A 16,297-nucleotide genomic window follows, 5' to 3' on the forward strand; every position below is an offset into this window, starting at 1 on the left:
ACACCAGCCCATACCAGTATCCTATCTCCACCTCATTGGTACCTGACTCAGTGTCAGGTACCAGTACAGGGATCAGTAATGATTGTGACCCATTCATTTGGTCCATCATCAGTCACTTTTGTGTCATCATCTCATAAAAACTTTTAAAATCTGTTTGCAGATATTTCTTGGTCCAATTTAGATGCTTTAGCAGATTTTTGTTGTTGAGTGGTAGTCAGGTTTCAGCCTTTCTTACCATGGGCATGTCTCTGAGCTTTGGACATCTTGTCCTTCTACCTACTCCAGGTAGGTTGATGCCATTATGGAATACGGCAGAATTGGCAGATAATGTCTTCCTGCTGGCTTCACGCTTGAGTCTTCTCAAATCCTTGGCAGTTAATTGGCGTCTATTTTTCTATATATTTAGAACTTTGACCGGCTGTTGACTAAGTACAACAAAACACTTAATGGTTCTGTGATCATCCGCCAATATCTCAGGAATTTTGAAATTTAAAAAAAATGCTAGGGGTTACCAGCCAAAGTTAGCTTTTTTTTTTTTATCATAGAATTTCTTCTTGGTATCAGCAACATTTTTTGCAAGATGATAATTCAGTTATGTTGACTAATAGTTGGGCCCATATCTTATTCTATAACCACTTAGAGATTTGCCTTAATGTTGTGGTATAGAACCATCTTATAAGTGCATGACCTCTGTTATGCTCATTGAATTGAGCTCTAATTACTTTATTTTTATGAAGTAATTATTTACTCTATAAAGAATCCTAAATAATTCTTCCCGGGCTGTTAATCGCTGTTGGTCTTTTTGAGATATTCTTAATAGAATATCAGATTATTATTAAGCCGGTAGCTTGGTTTAAATGTACAATTGGAATATAGAAAATATGAAACAAAAAGGAATTGACTGGGGGGAAAAAAAACAAACAAAAGAAACAAGAATATCTATCAATAAAAAATGTAGTAAAAAATAAGGTCATCCATTTAAGTTAATTTAGAAACACTTTTTTTTGGGTTGGATTTCTATTCAGCTGTTCTAACCCTAAATTATGTTTACAGTAATCACATGAAAGGTTTTCTATTAGGCTGTCATTGGCACTCTACAACAACAGATAATAAAATTCTGCTCAATTTTGCATCCTCGCATACATAGAAAGTTCAATGGCAACAGGTATTAAATCTATGCACTGTGTACCAACCATTTTTAAGGGCTTTTAAACTCTAGATTTTGTCCATTTAATTTAACTTGGCAACTACACTTTTTCATTTATCATCGACACCATAAATTTAAAGCAAATACTGGTTTGCTGGATGATCATAATTTCAACATTTTTCTTTATTAAACATTGGAGCTACCTCCAGGGCTCTTATCAGAGTCATATGCTAGGCTCATTTTCTAGTTAATGTTCATAACCAAAGCAAATTTGTGCAGCATATGCCCAGGGCTATGAAATATGTTCTGACTAAAGCTTAATCAGGGCCTCAACAGCTGCTGTTGTGACTACTTCTGTTATGGCACTTTGTGTGTGCTTGTGTGAAGAAGGATAATGTGGCCTGCCTACCCTGTGTAATCTGTCAACTAGCAAAAAGGCCATTTTAGGCTTTTAAATATTTTGTTTATGGCCAGAAAAAATATTGGCAGAAAATATGAAAGTAACATAAGAAAATTAAATGTACATGCAAAGAAAAGCACCTCCTCTCTTCCTTAAGGCTAAGTTCAATCACCCTTCATAGAAAACGTTTTTTTTCCCCAGTATTGTTTAATTAATTTATTTATTTTTTGTGATTTTCCATATCCCTTAATGTGAGTATTGTAATATATGAACCAGTGCATAAATATTCAATCAGGTTGATTTTTCAGCAGTAATTGACAAAAATCCAGAATGTCTTATCAATTCTAGGCCTCAGTTTCTTCCCTCAAACCCCAAAGCAGAATTCTGTCCCTATTTCCCTCATTTATTACAAAAACTTTAAACTTTCACTTATTTTGTGTTCATACTCATACACAACTTTTTCCTCAGATGATATTGCTTCAGTTTGTGCACTGCTTGCCAACAAGAAATATAAGGACAGCTTTATTCGTCCAATAAGGACAGATCTAACAGCTGTCACAATCATTTACTTATGTTCTCGTTTGCTTTTGGGGAAAACAAAGTCAAATATCTGAGATATTTTTTGTAGAGAAATATTTTGATTGCAACCATACAGCCTTAGAGTTGGATTTCATAAAAACTATAGATTAGATCTCCACTTTGGTACAGTATTTTGTTATCTGTTCATGCTTCTAATGAAAGTGCATGGTCTGCCCCGCATATATGTTTGGACAAATGTGATCGTGTTTCTAAAGTGCGGTTCAAATTTCTTCATCTGAATTACAAGATGAATGATACCTATCTTCTTTAGTTTGTTTTTTTTTCCTTGTGAGAACCATGGCGTGCATCACGATTAGCCCAAACGTGCATCACTTATGGTATTACTACCTAACATGCTCAATGTGCAACACAAAGTAGAATTGGTCGATATGAAAAATTCTTGCTGATATTTCTGTTCATGTTTTACTTTATTTAATATTATTTATCCTCTCAATACTCTAGTTTTTCAATGGTTTTAACCAGAGTAGCATTTTAACCTTATCTTGGATATTGGCTCTCAACACATTAGTAATTGCCTGTCTGTTTGCACCAATGGGAGCCTTTAGGGACTTTCATCTGAAAGCAAGATTGGTGGAGTTGAGATGATCTACCAATCTGTTTCCATTAGCAGTTCAACATCGTCTTGCTGTGGGAGGCTTTCAACTGAGCTACTTTAAGTGTTGATTTAGCAGATAATAATTATAAAATGCACCTACAATTTCATCAACATTTGTTTTGTAATATTTTACTCAAGGCTTGTTTTATATCAAGGTCACACTGACTCACAAAGACTAAACTTTGGACAGAAAGGCCCACAATTAACATCAACTGCAAGGCACTATAGTAACAAACATTGGAAAGGAGGAAACTCGGTCTTTGATGTTCAGAAGTTCAAGACTTTAGGCTGTCATTGTCAGCAAAGGGTTTTTACAAAGTATTAAACATGTATGAAAATTATGAACTCAATTGTATTACCGTTTTAATGTATCTATTGTATTTATTATATAGCATACTTCCTTGGTTTAAAAGTAATTTTAAACCAAGGATTGGGACTTGGACTGGGTAAAAACAGCTGCACACAATAGATTAGTTGTTTACCTGTCCAATATCCACATTTGGACTTGTTCAACAATTGGATCAGCCGAGAGGCTTTTTTTCTTTTAGCTTACAAAAACTCAATTTGTCATAGTGTGGTTTTTCTATCTTTACTCAAAAATGCTGTTTTCTACCATCTCTGCTTCAGAACAGAACAAAGACCTTACCGCTCATTTAAAGTCAAAGACTTCTGTGCTTGCTTGTCTGTTTTACATCCATTATTGTGCTCATTTTGTGCATAGGCACACATAATATGTTTACTCTAATTTGGCTTCATACTCTGAGTGTAATGTTGAATATTCATATAGACTGATGTGCTGACTAAATAGGCCCTGGAATGCTTTGCATACTTGACCAGATAACAGATGGTTGCATACATTACCCCCATTACCTTATTATGGCTGACAGCCGGCTGAGGAAGCACATGGCATACATCAGGATCAAAATCACCTGGGTGAACCAGCACTGTGGTCTACTGTGATTCACGACTCACCATGGAGATTCTAATCTTTTCTACACAAACCTAATAAACAAGTGAGCTGTTTGATCAGGATAAGGCTCTTTATGAAGCCTGAGTTCAGAGGGTTTGGGCTAATCGTGATGACTTTTAAATTTATAGATGTGATATGCACCTTTTTGTAAAAACATTTTCATCTTAATTATTTTTTGTGTCTTGGGGCATTAAATATTTTAATTAAACCTTCAAAGATATTAGGTTCATTTTTATGCAAAGTTGAAAGTTATCCTATCACCTCTAAAATTAGCTCTTGATTTTAAGAAACAACCATGAAACGCTTAGTTTTGTTTGTGATAAGAGCAAAAATTCTATTTATGTCAACACTGGCTTTGCTCTGGGTTTTTTGTGAAGTTTTCATAAAGTTTTGTTATTTCAAAACTACTCATGAAAATGTCGGTCTTGGTGAACGTGTGCAATTTTGTCAGGCTGTCAGGTTTCTTTGTGTGGCAAGATTGCTTGCTACCATTTGTCAATCTTAGGATCAGGTCTTTCTCTCTTTTCCATCTTAATTCCTCTTAACTCTCTCACTTTTTTGTAAACATTTTGACTATAATTATGTTGACTACCGGTAACACCAAAAGTCTTCTTTTGTTTGTGATTATTTAAGTTTTGGTCCCGGCAGTTTCTCTTTGCATCTCTTAGGGCTTATAAACCCCAATAATTTCTGTCATCACTGCTGTACAAATACACTGTGGAAGTATTTTGGTATTTAAGTGGTAGACCAACACAGCATGTGGTATTCATTTGTATTCAGCACTTGTCACTCAGTATTTTGCACAACCTCTATTCTCTACAAGTCTTTTGTGGTATTACTCCACCAGGTTTCTACATCTACAGACTGATCTTTTTGCCCATTATTCTTTATGAAATAGCACAGGCTCAATTGAGAACATCTGTCAATGTGTCAAGTCTCCATTAATTTGGGTTTATTCTACCAGATGAATATGGGTTGATGGACACTACTTTATTGTAGCTTTAGTTGGATATTTGGGTCGGTATCCGACTCTTTTCCTCAATAATATCCTTCCAGTGTTGATCTATTTTTAGCTCCATTCACCTTCCTCTCAACCCTCACTAGCTCTCTGTCCCAGAAAAAATATGCCTCTTTAATAGCCTGATACTGCCACCACCCTGCTTCACTATGATAATAGTGTGTTCTGGATAGTGTGTTCTGGACGGTGGTGTGGTTTTGGTTAAACACAGCATTTGCATGAGGGATAAATGGGTCTATTATTTTCTGACAAGGTCATCTTCTTTCACTTGTTTACATTAATCATTTAAAAATGCATATTCTATTTAGTTTTTACTTGGACAATTTGTGTCTGAAGGAGAGGTACATATCTGATGATGTTTGCAAACACTTTTATCGCAGGACTATACTTTGTCTCATATTTTCTCATTCTCACTGCACCTACTTCATTTTTTTCTGTGTAAGAAGAGAGGTTTTTCCATTTGTATGACAAACATGGAAGATTTTAAAAAGTTGACTGTTTCTATTTTCCTCCTTCTATCACCAGGCTTAGAAGTTTATAAGAGCACTAATGCTCCGTGTTCAGTACATAACATCAAACAGCATAATCACACAACTCTGAGCACACACTTGTCATTATTACACAACTGGTGGTTCAAGAGTCAATTAACATTTATTGTAGAACCATTTTACTACACTCACCTCCAGCTATTGAACGACACTCTTTAAAACTGAAAAGCAAAATCTGCCTACTTCATAATCTACTCTATGTGTGGTGTTACTATGAGGACCATTTATTTCTTGATGCATTTCCAAATTCTTTTCAAGTTTTTTTAACACTAGTTTTAATACTATTGCTCTATTAAGATATGCACCAAACATGTTTTTACTACTCATTCTATTCAGCCATATCTGATGTCTCTATAGGAACTAAGAAGATATAGGAGCAGAATTCAAAGTATATTTTCTACCCTTCTTGTTGAGGATTTACTGCCTTGCAAAACACAAAGTCATTAGATTTAACATATTGCTTTTGAGTCACAGTAAATGAAACATTTACCAACATTTGATGTGTATGATTTTGTGTGACGACACTTATCAAAATGCCAACACCATTTTGATGGCATTTTGAACTGTCTTACTTCCACTGAATTAATAGTTATACACCAGAAACTGAATATGGTCAACGTTGAGTGTTCTTCCTTCAGCAACAACTTCCAGACTAAAGAGTGCTGTTGGTGAAACTTACTGTGGTGTGATAACAAAAGAAAACAAAAAAAAAAAAGAATTTTAGTCTTTGACTGGCTGGAAAAACCTTGGTTGATCAAACTGATCCATTTACAGTGACAGGTCGATTTTTCTATGCACATCTTTTTAATGATACACTTATTGATTTTTTATTTTTTTTGGTTTGCTCTTGTTTTATTACGAGAGAATTATTCAGCACTTGTTGCTATTATCTGTCCACGTTAGACGTTGTGTTTATAAGGTGTTACAATTTGCTTCAAGCATTCATACCACCTTTTCTTTGCAAATACACATCCTAGCCAGCACCTAATCTGTAAGGTTTCATGGTCAGGCGTTAGTATGAGGCCAGACAGCCCAACTTGTGTAAAATGCAGAAATGAAGCAGAACCGATTCAATGTTGGGATAATAATCTCACGGGGCAGACTTAATTTATGTGCAGTTCTTCTTAATGGATTCTTACAAACCTTCTATTTGTCTTGGCAGCTCAGCAGCTACTTGAACTTACTTCCAGGCCTGTGAAGCTGATGCTACAATATTCATCTGTTGCATCATGGTTCCATCCAGTATTTCTTTCACTGCTTAATTATGTTCAAAGTTGTGCCTTTACCAGGAGATGTAGTAATGTGAAACAGATCTAACATCTAGAATTAGGGATTCAGCTAATTCTGTTTAACTGAATCATTAATTGTTCTGGTGTGTTCAAATAAAAGCAACATAACTTTGTCAGTGTGAGAATACAATTGCGTTTTCCTCTTTTTCTGTAGCATGAGAACAAATTTGATCCAGTTTCTTGTACTTTTTATTTGTAATAGCATGTAAAGACTTCATAATATGTATGTCAGTACAAGCTAATCAATGGCTTTATTCAATTTTTTACATGCACTCTTGACATTTTATAGATTTATTTTTAAAATATCCAATGATTTGTTCATATATAAATTAAAACCTACTAAGTCCATGACATTTTTTTTTACCTGTTTGCATTTTATCAAATGGACCAAATCTGCAAATTCAGCATCTCATGTGACAATGTTTGTTTTTCAGAGCTGAGCTCCGAGAACCTCCGCACCTGTTTTCAGATCATAATTGCCTACCTATACTTGTCTGCCATTGAGTTCCTGCAGGTGGGAGAAACAGACACTCACTTTAAAGACAATTGCAGAATTTAAATGTTTTTGATCAGATTTTCAAATCCTTCTTTTCTTTTCCACAGAATTATGGTGAATCTTTGTGCCGATCCTTTTGTGAACTTCTAAAGGACATTACAAATGAGGGACAAGTCCAAGTACTGAAGGTAACTTAAAGTTCTCTGTCAATTTTTGTTTGTTTTTTGTGTGGCGTGCAGAACATTTATTTCCAGTTGAAAATACAAACTAGTATTTTAAAAAGATAAATGTTAACCATCAGTCTTTAATTAATTTAATTTTTATTATTTATTTATTTATTTACATTTTTTTATATTACTGATTGATAAGCCAAATCTAAACTCTCTCTCAAAAATGAAAAATCATTTCACTGACATCTAGTTATAGACAATGGGACCTCTAGGTTTAAACCAGGTCTTATTTAGATGCTATCAAGCAAAGTTTTAAAGTTCTTTTTTTTTTTTTTTTTTTTTTTTTAGCTTTTTTTCACTTGTTTTTTAGAAATGCAGTCACAGAGAATAAAAATTTGCTTTTAAAGAATCTCAGTCTACATGCCAAAAATAAAAACCTGTAAAATGCATTGTCAGTGTTCCTTTTTTTTCTACTCAAATGTCCATAATGGACACAAATAAATTGCATCTTGAAAAGTATGAAAGTTCATAGAAATATTTTTCCTCATCAATGTTTCAGTTTTTTCCAAACATTTTTTTATGGGTTTTTAAAGTAAAGAGATTTTTTTTTCTGCAGCTGTTCTTGTAAGTGAATTGAAAATGATTAGAATCATCTTTTTTGAATGAAGGTTAAACATTAGTGTGGATTACAGGATGACTTATGTGTCCTCTAATATCGAGTGTGGCTCAAGAAAAGCTGTCTTGAGTATTAAGAGGATTAATAAAAACATGTTAATCATGAGGCTATGCCTGCAGAACTCTGAATGAACTTTCATATATAAAAATTTGTTGCACTTGTGTGTGTGTGAACTTGCAAAAAGCACACAAAGGTAATACCCCTTCAAGTAATGAACATTTCCTCATATTTAAAAAATAATGCCTGGTTTGCATTCTTCTTGAATTGGTAAAAAATCATATTACTTGAAACACTTTTACTATTTTAGTGGTGTGATTTGTAAATGCATATAGGTTTTGTTATATAGGTTCCTTTTTCGTTTACCTAAGATTCATCTGAATTTCCTCATTGTTGGACAATCAAGTATATTTATTTTCTATTCTAAAAGAAAATGACTGAATAATAATCTCTCAGAATTTGCGTTTCTCAGGAAAACTGTTTGCTGTTTTCTATTTTGTTTTGTTTACAGCAGAGCTGGGTGTCAGCAGAATGCCTGTAATTCCACAAAGCTTGAGTGTGTTTAAGCCTGATGGCTTATTGCACATCTGGCTCTGACTAATGTTGTTGACTGGGGGAAGAAGAGACAGCACACAGTTAACAAACAAACATGTTTACATAACACATTCCGACAATGGAGGACAGCTCGTGCTAATCAACATGAACTCTTTGAGGAATCCATTTGTACTGCAGTGGTTGGTTTGACCACTTAGAAGCAAAATAAGTTAAACATAATTATCTTTGGTAAATTGGCAAATACCTGCAAGAAATTTTTCTCTTCACAATTTTTTATATAAATAAACATTTATATAAACATATATATATATATATATATATATATATATATATATATATATATATATATATATATATATATATATATATATATATATATATATATATTTTTTTTTTTTTTTTTTTCTGGTTGTACATTTTCGTTTTCTTATTTACGTTGCTGGACCCAGAGTCATAATTGTAAGATTCTCTTCTTGAGGAAAAAGCCAGTAAGCAGTGTTTCACTGTCACTGCATTTTTACAGATTTTAATAAGGTTATTAGGAAATTTATTTGCTGCACCCTGCTGCATCCTGACTTCTGATCCCTGAGTTGATAGGTTTTGTTGTTTTTTGATGTGCAGTCCAACCATTTTAAAAGAATAATGTCATACTATGTTTGCTTTTTACCATTTGCAGATTCTGTTCAGTAAGGAAAATGCTAGAAATCACTGACCAATGGCTCTGTTTAAGAGTCATTACCTGACAGAACACATCCACATGTTTAACATTATTTAAACACAATCAGCCATCCTTCTCTGGAAGTCACTGAACCTGAATTATTCGATGTATATACGTTTTTCTTTTTTGTTTTTTTCAAATAATTATGCCCTATATTCTCTCTTAATGTCCCTCCATGACCTCTTTTTTTTCCTGGCTCTCTTCAGAGTTTTACCTTTATACTTCTCTTTGCTACATTTTACATGCCGACCTCCTCCTTGGTCTCCTTGTGTCTCTGCAGGTGGTTGAAATAGCTTTAAAGGTTAGCCCTGTACTGGGAGTCCACATGTTTCAACCTCTGATGCCAGCTGTCTTTAGAGGTATCGTGGATGGGGAGGTGAGAATGTTTTCATCTCATGCACATCTGACTTAAAGTTATCTGTAATGCGTTACATTTTTTAAATTAGTGATAGAGTATGCCATACATCACACAGACTGTTCCTTTAAATATTAATTTTTTTGTATATCATCAGTTCATGGTGGCATGTATTAATCAGAGAGTAATAGGCCACCATTTTAAGGTTTTTCTCATATTCATAACCACTTCCATCTTTCCACCAAGGTTAATGACCTGCTGTATCCTTAGTTTAGTCAAAGCCTTACCAAAGCATTTAAATATTCATTAGTACATATCTGATATGATTTTTTTTTGTGTGTGTGTGTGATTTGCAGCGTTATCCTGTTGTGATGTCCACCTACCTTGGCATCATCGGCCGTGTCCTGCTCCAGAACTTCAGCTTCTTCTCCTCTTTGCTCTCTCAAATGGCCTCTGAATGCAACCAGGAGGTGAGGCTGGTATCTGCCCTTCTTTGCTGTCAACTCAGCAACATTTTGTCTGAGAGACAAAGCGGCTGTTAAAAGGATATCATTCAGGTTGAGGCTGAAGTAATGACCCAAAGAATTACAAATGGGGACATTTTTAAACCTTAAGATCCTGACTTTGATTCTTCCATCATAAAAAATGATTTTTTTTTTCTTCTAAAATTACACTTGTCCTTATAGCACAATTTGAATCTTGAAAAATAAATTTGAAAAAATAAGTTATTTTCCTAACTTTGCTTGGTGTTTCACTATGGAACAATTGAGTCTCTAAGAGCTGGGAAGACGAGGTGGAAGAAGAGTCCTCGAAGCATTTGCCCAGCACTGTCCAGGCCTGTGACGCTGCAGACAGAATGCCTAAAAACAGTTAAACGGAGATGAGCTAGCCTAAATGTTCGCAGGGAGCTTGCTGTAGTTTTCACACTGGAAGAAAGCGAGAATGAGTTGAGAGGTATAGATTGGCCGTGATAGTGGATGGTGGGTGGAGCTACGGATCAACTTGTCTGTCGCAGACAGATGTGATCACTATCTAGTGCTGATAGTGAAACATCACACTCTCATCAAAGAACCAGGTGTTACTTTAATTAAGTCAACATGTTCCATTCTAACAGTTCTTTTACACTTGATGTGTACCATGTACCAATTGACTTCTCAAAAGGAATCAATTGGTACATGAAAGGAAAGGGTTGGTTATTTTTGCTGGCACTTGTGTGATGGTAGGATATTCTGACAAAGAAAAAAGTTGAAACACTTGTTTGTCTTTTAGTTCTTTATTAATGCCCTCTACGTCTTTTCTTTTTTAATTTTTCTGTAACCTCTGTTTTTTTAATTACTTATTGAACATTTAAAATGATCAAGATATAATGCATAATGCACTTTTGGCAGGTAGAAAAGTGAAGAACTGAGAAGAAATAATAGAAATAATATCAAACTTTTTTCAAAAATGACTTAAAGAAACAAGACAAAGCAAGCAAATGATTATAAGATCAAATAAGATGTCTGCAAAATAAAAATTTGATAAAAAGTTAAATAACGGGACCTCATGAAAGCAATCACACCCAGCATTTAGGAACAACCATTCTTGGAGGGTTGTATTTAGCTCCATTCATCTTTTTTATCAACTATGATTATGATAGAGAAGCATCCCCACACCATCATCATCAGGTTTTATTGTGGCATACACATAATGACCTTTCCTCTACACACATTGCAGGTCGGCCAAGAAGGTACCACCTGTGCTGTGTCCTCCTACCTGGCTTGTAACAAACTTCAAATAGGAGTTTATAAAACTTTGTGAAACAATGATTATTTTTTGTATTGGATATATACCTGATATATTGAGTTAACAAGCACTAGTTTCCTATCAAAATATTTCCCACCCAAGATGTGGATCTCTGCAGATGTTAGATGCTCCTTTGTTGAAACTGAGCAGCATTATCATACACTCCACATTTTCAGATGATATGTTAAGCAGAAGGCAGTTGGTGGAACTAAAAAAAACATAATTGGACATTTATGGTTGCAACAAGGTGTGTAATTACTTTTGCTAAGCTTTATAAATCTCTTTGCTCTAATTTATAGATGGACCAGTTGCTGGGGAGCATGATCGAGATGTGGGTGGACCGCATGGACAACATTACTCAGCCTGAGAGGAGGAAATTGTCATCTTTGGCCCTTTTGTCTCTTCTCCCATCTGACAACGGGTAAAAAAAAAAAAAAAGTATTTCCCCTGATGTATGCCCATGTGGTTTTGAGTTACTTTCTCCCAAATAATGTAGGCTACTAAAATAAAGAAGCACTTGACAAGGTCTTTCAATGCTATCACCTTAACCTGGATAAATACTTTAACAGATATTTCATACAAATAGTATTATTAGTGCTGTTTGAATAAATCTTATGAATTCTGGAGTGCTGGTGTTATTTTCAGAGAATTACACACATGTCTACCACCATAAGTTTAATTTACATCTCTCTTTAAATTTCAATACCAAATATTTTAGTAAGGGGGATGAAAAATGCAAATAAGTACTGAGCCAAAAGTCTCAAGTGTGCCGGATTATTGTGCTTTGAGTCAACACCATCTGGCCAACATCTGTCACTCACCAGTTAAGAGCAAAAATATAAATACTCTCAAACACTTAAAAGTCTTGCCCTTTTTTGCCAAAACTTTTAATGGATCATACTACAGTTTTAGAACATTTCCTGTGAAGCAGCTGTTGAAAAATCAAAACGACACACTCCTTAGTGCGGTAGGTTAAGTATGTATTTATTAGCAGAGAATTGTTCGTGTGGGTACTGATTGCTGAGCAGGAATGTCGGTGACGATGATCTGGTTGTCCTGCAATTTGAGGTATAGTGTCCTAAAATGAGCTGCAACCTATTTGCAGTCTTTGACAGGAGAAGCAAGGTGCATTGTAAATGTATGTATGTACTTGCTATCAAAGAAGTTCTCAATTTATTGTTTTAATGGAACTTTTACAAAAGTGGTACAACAATTATTTGTGCTGTTTGAAGTTCAACTTTTTGTTTGATGTCCCAACTGGCAGTTTGTTTTTATCAAGATTTAGGGAAGCTCAATGTTCTGCGAACCAGATATGGTAATCATAGGCACAGGCAGGCATGAAATCCTTTGTTACACCCCCATGCTTTGTGCGCAGCAGCAATAGATTATGACAGCTCAGACGGGTTAAGTGCTCCGTGGAAAATCAACTATCTCAAGTACAGTTAAACCTAAAATTGAAGAAGTCCATGTCTTGTCTATAATTTCCCTTATCCCGCTGTTTTTTCTTTTGATCTTATTTCAGTCAATGTGATGTATCTGAACTTCATAGGTTGATGTTTGTTCACCTCAGTCTTAGCATATGAATACTTGAACTTTTGTTATGCTATACAATGAACTCACATACAAACCAGATTTGCTTTAAATATTGCATAGACAAAGATAAAACTTGCTAAGTAATAGATTTTTTAATAGCTAAACATTTATGGAAAACAATAGTACAAGTAATTACATTTAATGAGTTATTGTCTTATTTCTATAATACGTCAAGCACCGGATTCTTGCTTAAGTTAAGAATCCATTTTCTGTAAAAAAAAAAAAAGTTTTAAAATTCCTTCAACACATTCAGAAGAAAATCCCCATACATCCCAACATCAACTAATTACATCTAGACAAGAGTGTGGTGGAATGATGAGTCAATGTTTGAGCCTCTCGGAAACAAAATAACTTGTAAAATAACTGTTACGGTCGGTTCAGATAAACAAATCAACCCCTACATGTTTTACGTTGAAGCTGAAATTAGCGCATGACGCACAACGCTGCAGGCATTCAATACATATAAGTACAAGAAAAAAGAGAATACAAATGCACAAACATATCTGCCTTCAAATCTGTCATTTTGGTTGAATTGAGCATCTTCTTTGGAAGAATCAAAACCTCCCATGTGAGGTAGTTCTATTTATGTTTGAAAAACAGTCTGAGATCTGTGGTGCCGAGAAACAAGATTAAATGGAAAAAGGACACTCAAAGCTCGTGGAGAGAGATACTCAAGCATTGGAATACATCAGTAGAGTATTTAGCATTTGACCTAGAAATTAAAGTTTCAGTGTTTTTGGACAGTTTTGTTTGCTTCAACATGGATTCACACTATCCACACAGCAGTTCATCTCAAAGGTTCATAGTTTTCTGATTTATTTCGGAACAACTGTCTGATTCTACACATGTGGCAACAGAAAATCTTTACTAGACCTTCCTCTCAGTCTTTTATGAATCTATGCACAAACAGGTGTTTACTTAGGTGCTACGTTTATTTTGTTTCTTGTTGCTAATTTTGTCAAGATACTTTGTTGCTGACCTAAATGAATTGTCTGTAAACAGTTTTCTCACTGGACTCGCAAATCAATGTGCTCAACTGCACCCAGACTTTTCTCATACAGCTACTGGTTGAGCCTTGATGATAAAAATAGCAATTAACAGGATTTAAAATGACAAGTTATCTGTTCACAGATTTTGTATTAGCAACAAAAATAAAAATATAATATTCTCCAATGGCAGATAAAATAGCTATTTCAGTTTTGATTACCCTGATTTTGCTAATGTGGAGCAGATGACATTGATATGGTTTTAACACCAGTGTATAAAACATTCTGGGTTAAAGTCAGAGAGGAAAACTGTACCTTTAACAAGAGCCATTTTACAAGGACTCAGAAAAGCGAGTGATCAGCCCACATAATTTCTTCAGTAATTCCTGAGAAATCAAATCTGGGACAGATCTGTTTACTCTCAATATAATATTATTTCATGCTGAGTTTCTATGTTTTGCCAGACACTGAACTTTATGCAGCGTTGCCTGGGTTTTACCTTTCCAGATTCATAAACTTGACAGCCTTTGATATTTCAATGCCTATTCCCACACTTATTCTGTTTCTGTACTTTTTCCCCCTCCATCTTTTTATATTTTTTGAAGTCCTCTTCTTTGTTTCTCTGCTTTTTAAGAATGTCTCAAATAATTCATCAATGATTGCTGGTCATCTCCAGGCTCGGTTCATGTGCGTTGCCAGTGTGGGTTCTGCATTACAGGAAAAATCACCTTAGTAGACAGTACTACAAATAGCAAAAGCCTGATTTGTGTGGCCCTTGGACTATTTCTGCAGTTTGAAATGTTGTGCTTTTAATTGGTGTTTATTTTTCCAATGAAAACATGTTCTTACTCATTAATGTCAGAAAACCTTTTCAATAATGTCTCACATTTTGATGTAAGATGTTCAATTATCCCCTGCCTTGAAATCGTTTTACACACTAGTTGTTGAAATCCACAGCCAAATTGTTGTGGTAGGAATTTCCTATGAATCAGAATATAATCATTTTTTGCTTGGCTTTTTATCACTCTTGTGTTCCCAGAAAGAGGGTTTTGCTGTGTTATGATGTTTCTCAATTGAATGTGTGTTTTGTTGAACCAGCACACCCACTAATACATGGGAAAGCAGACAGCTGTTACATTAACGACTTCACGACTAATGAATCCCGTATATTCTGTGTTGTCAGTGTGATCCAGGACAAATTCTGTGGCATCATCAATATTTCTGTGGAAGCATTGCATGATGTGATGACAGAGGATCCAGAATCGGGGACCTTTAGAGAGTAAGTTCGGCTTTTTTAAATGTTTTATTAATTTTTTAAAACTAATTTGTTGTGAGATGAAATGGAATTAAATTTCAATTTGCAAGTAAATCATGTGGTTCAAATAACATAATCAAAGACGATGGACACATGTTGAAAATTCAAAATGAAACTAGCTTTTTGTCATAGCTTCAGGCCATTCCAGTGCAAAAACTGGCAGTGAGAGGCTTACATGCTCAATAATTACCTTCTAATTGCAGAAATAATACCTTTAAAATCTACAAAAAGGTATGAATTTACAACCTGAATTCTCAATCAATCCCCTCAATATTGTATGACCACTGCACACTTAGTTTCCCAATAGTACAAGGTTAAGACTTAATGGTTCTGATCTAGAAGATTATGAGCACCCAATTCAGAGATATTTTTGGTTCACCATGTTTTTATTTTAAAATATTTTTTCCTGCCTGAAAATAAATGGTCAGAGGGGTTAAAGGAAGCTTTTTTTTATTTGCAATTATTGCATTAAATTCCTTCGGTTCACTGTTGTGGATCCAAAGGAGCAAGTATTAATGGGTGCACTTTACTTAAAGCTCTCTTCAGTACATGGAGACAATTTGCCATTTTATATCAGACTTTATTGCAGACTTTTTTCACTTTGCAGCAATAAAGTTCAAGAACCCACCATGCTTTTGTATTACACTGAGCTGTCCAGACACATTACATTTAATGGACACATTACATTTAATACAATGAATTAAGGAGATTATTTATTTAGCCTGTTTCAAAACAACATATAAATTAAGTCATTTCCTTTATTTGCACAGGATTACTATTTAAAGAAAAGCCCACTTCTTTCTTTTTAAGTAGTTGGAGAAAGTGCTGAACATTATCTTATTTATTTACACACTAAAGCCTCGTTTGCTCTTTCAAGGTACATTTTCTTCTCAGTCTTTAAGACTGTAAGTTTATGAATAAACTCATGTAGCCAAGCAATGTGTGAGAAAGTTTGTGTTTTTTGGAATGACGTCTAATTTTGAGTTTGAAAAGTGCAGAGTCCTTTGAAGGCTTTTAAATGGTCATAAGTTTCATTAATGGTTTTTTGAAAAGCCTCAAAGAACCCCCTTCAAATTGTTATTGA

General features: G+C 34.6%; 1 protein-coding gene across 1 annotated transcript in view; it reads left to right on the top strand.

Moving 5' to 3' along the window:
• Window positions 1–16,297, top strand: part of ipo11 (importin 11) — a 100,756-nt gene that overhangs the window by 61,557 nt on the left and 22,902 nt on the right. The window contains exons 23-28 of the mRNA XM_055039850.1: window positions 7,002–7,081; window positions 7,171–7,251; window positions 9,460–9,555; window positions 9,891–10,004; window positions 11,619–11,740; window positions 15,082–15,177. Coding sequence (XP_054895825.1) covers window positions 7,002–7,081; window positions 7,171–7,251; window positions 9,460–9,555; window positions 9,891–10,004; window positions 11,619–11,740; window positions 15,082–15,177 — 589 coding nt within the window. The remainder of the gene's footprint in view (window positions 1–7,001; window positions 7,082–7,170; window positions 7,252–9,459; window positions 9,556–9,890; window positions 10,005–11,618; window positions 11,741–15,081; window positions 15,178–16,297) is intronic.

Source organism: Poeciliopsis prolifica, unplaced genomic scaffold (assembly GCF_027474105.1).
Source record: "Poeciliopsis prolifica strain line A6 unplaced genomic scaffold, Auburn_PproV2 SCAFFOLD014, whole genome shotgun sequence".
In the NCBI taxonomy this organism is placed as follows: domain Eukaryota; kingdom Metazoa; phylum Chordata; class Actinopteri; order Cyprinodontiformes; family Poeciliidae; genus Poeciliopsis; species Poeciliopsis prolifica.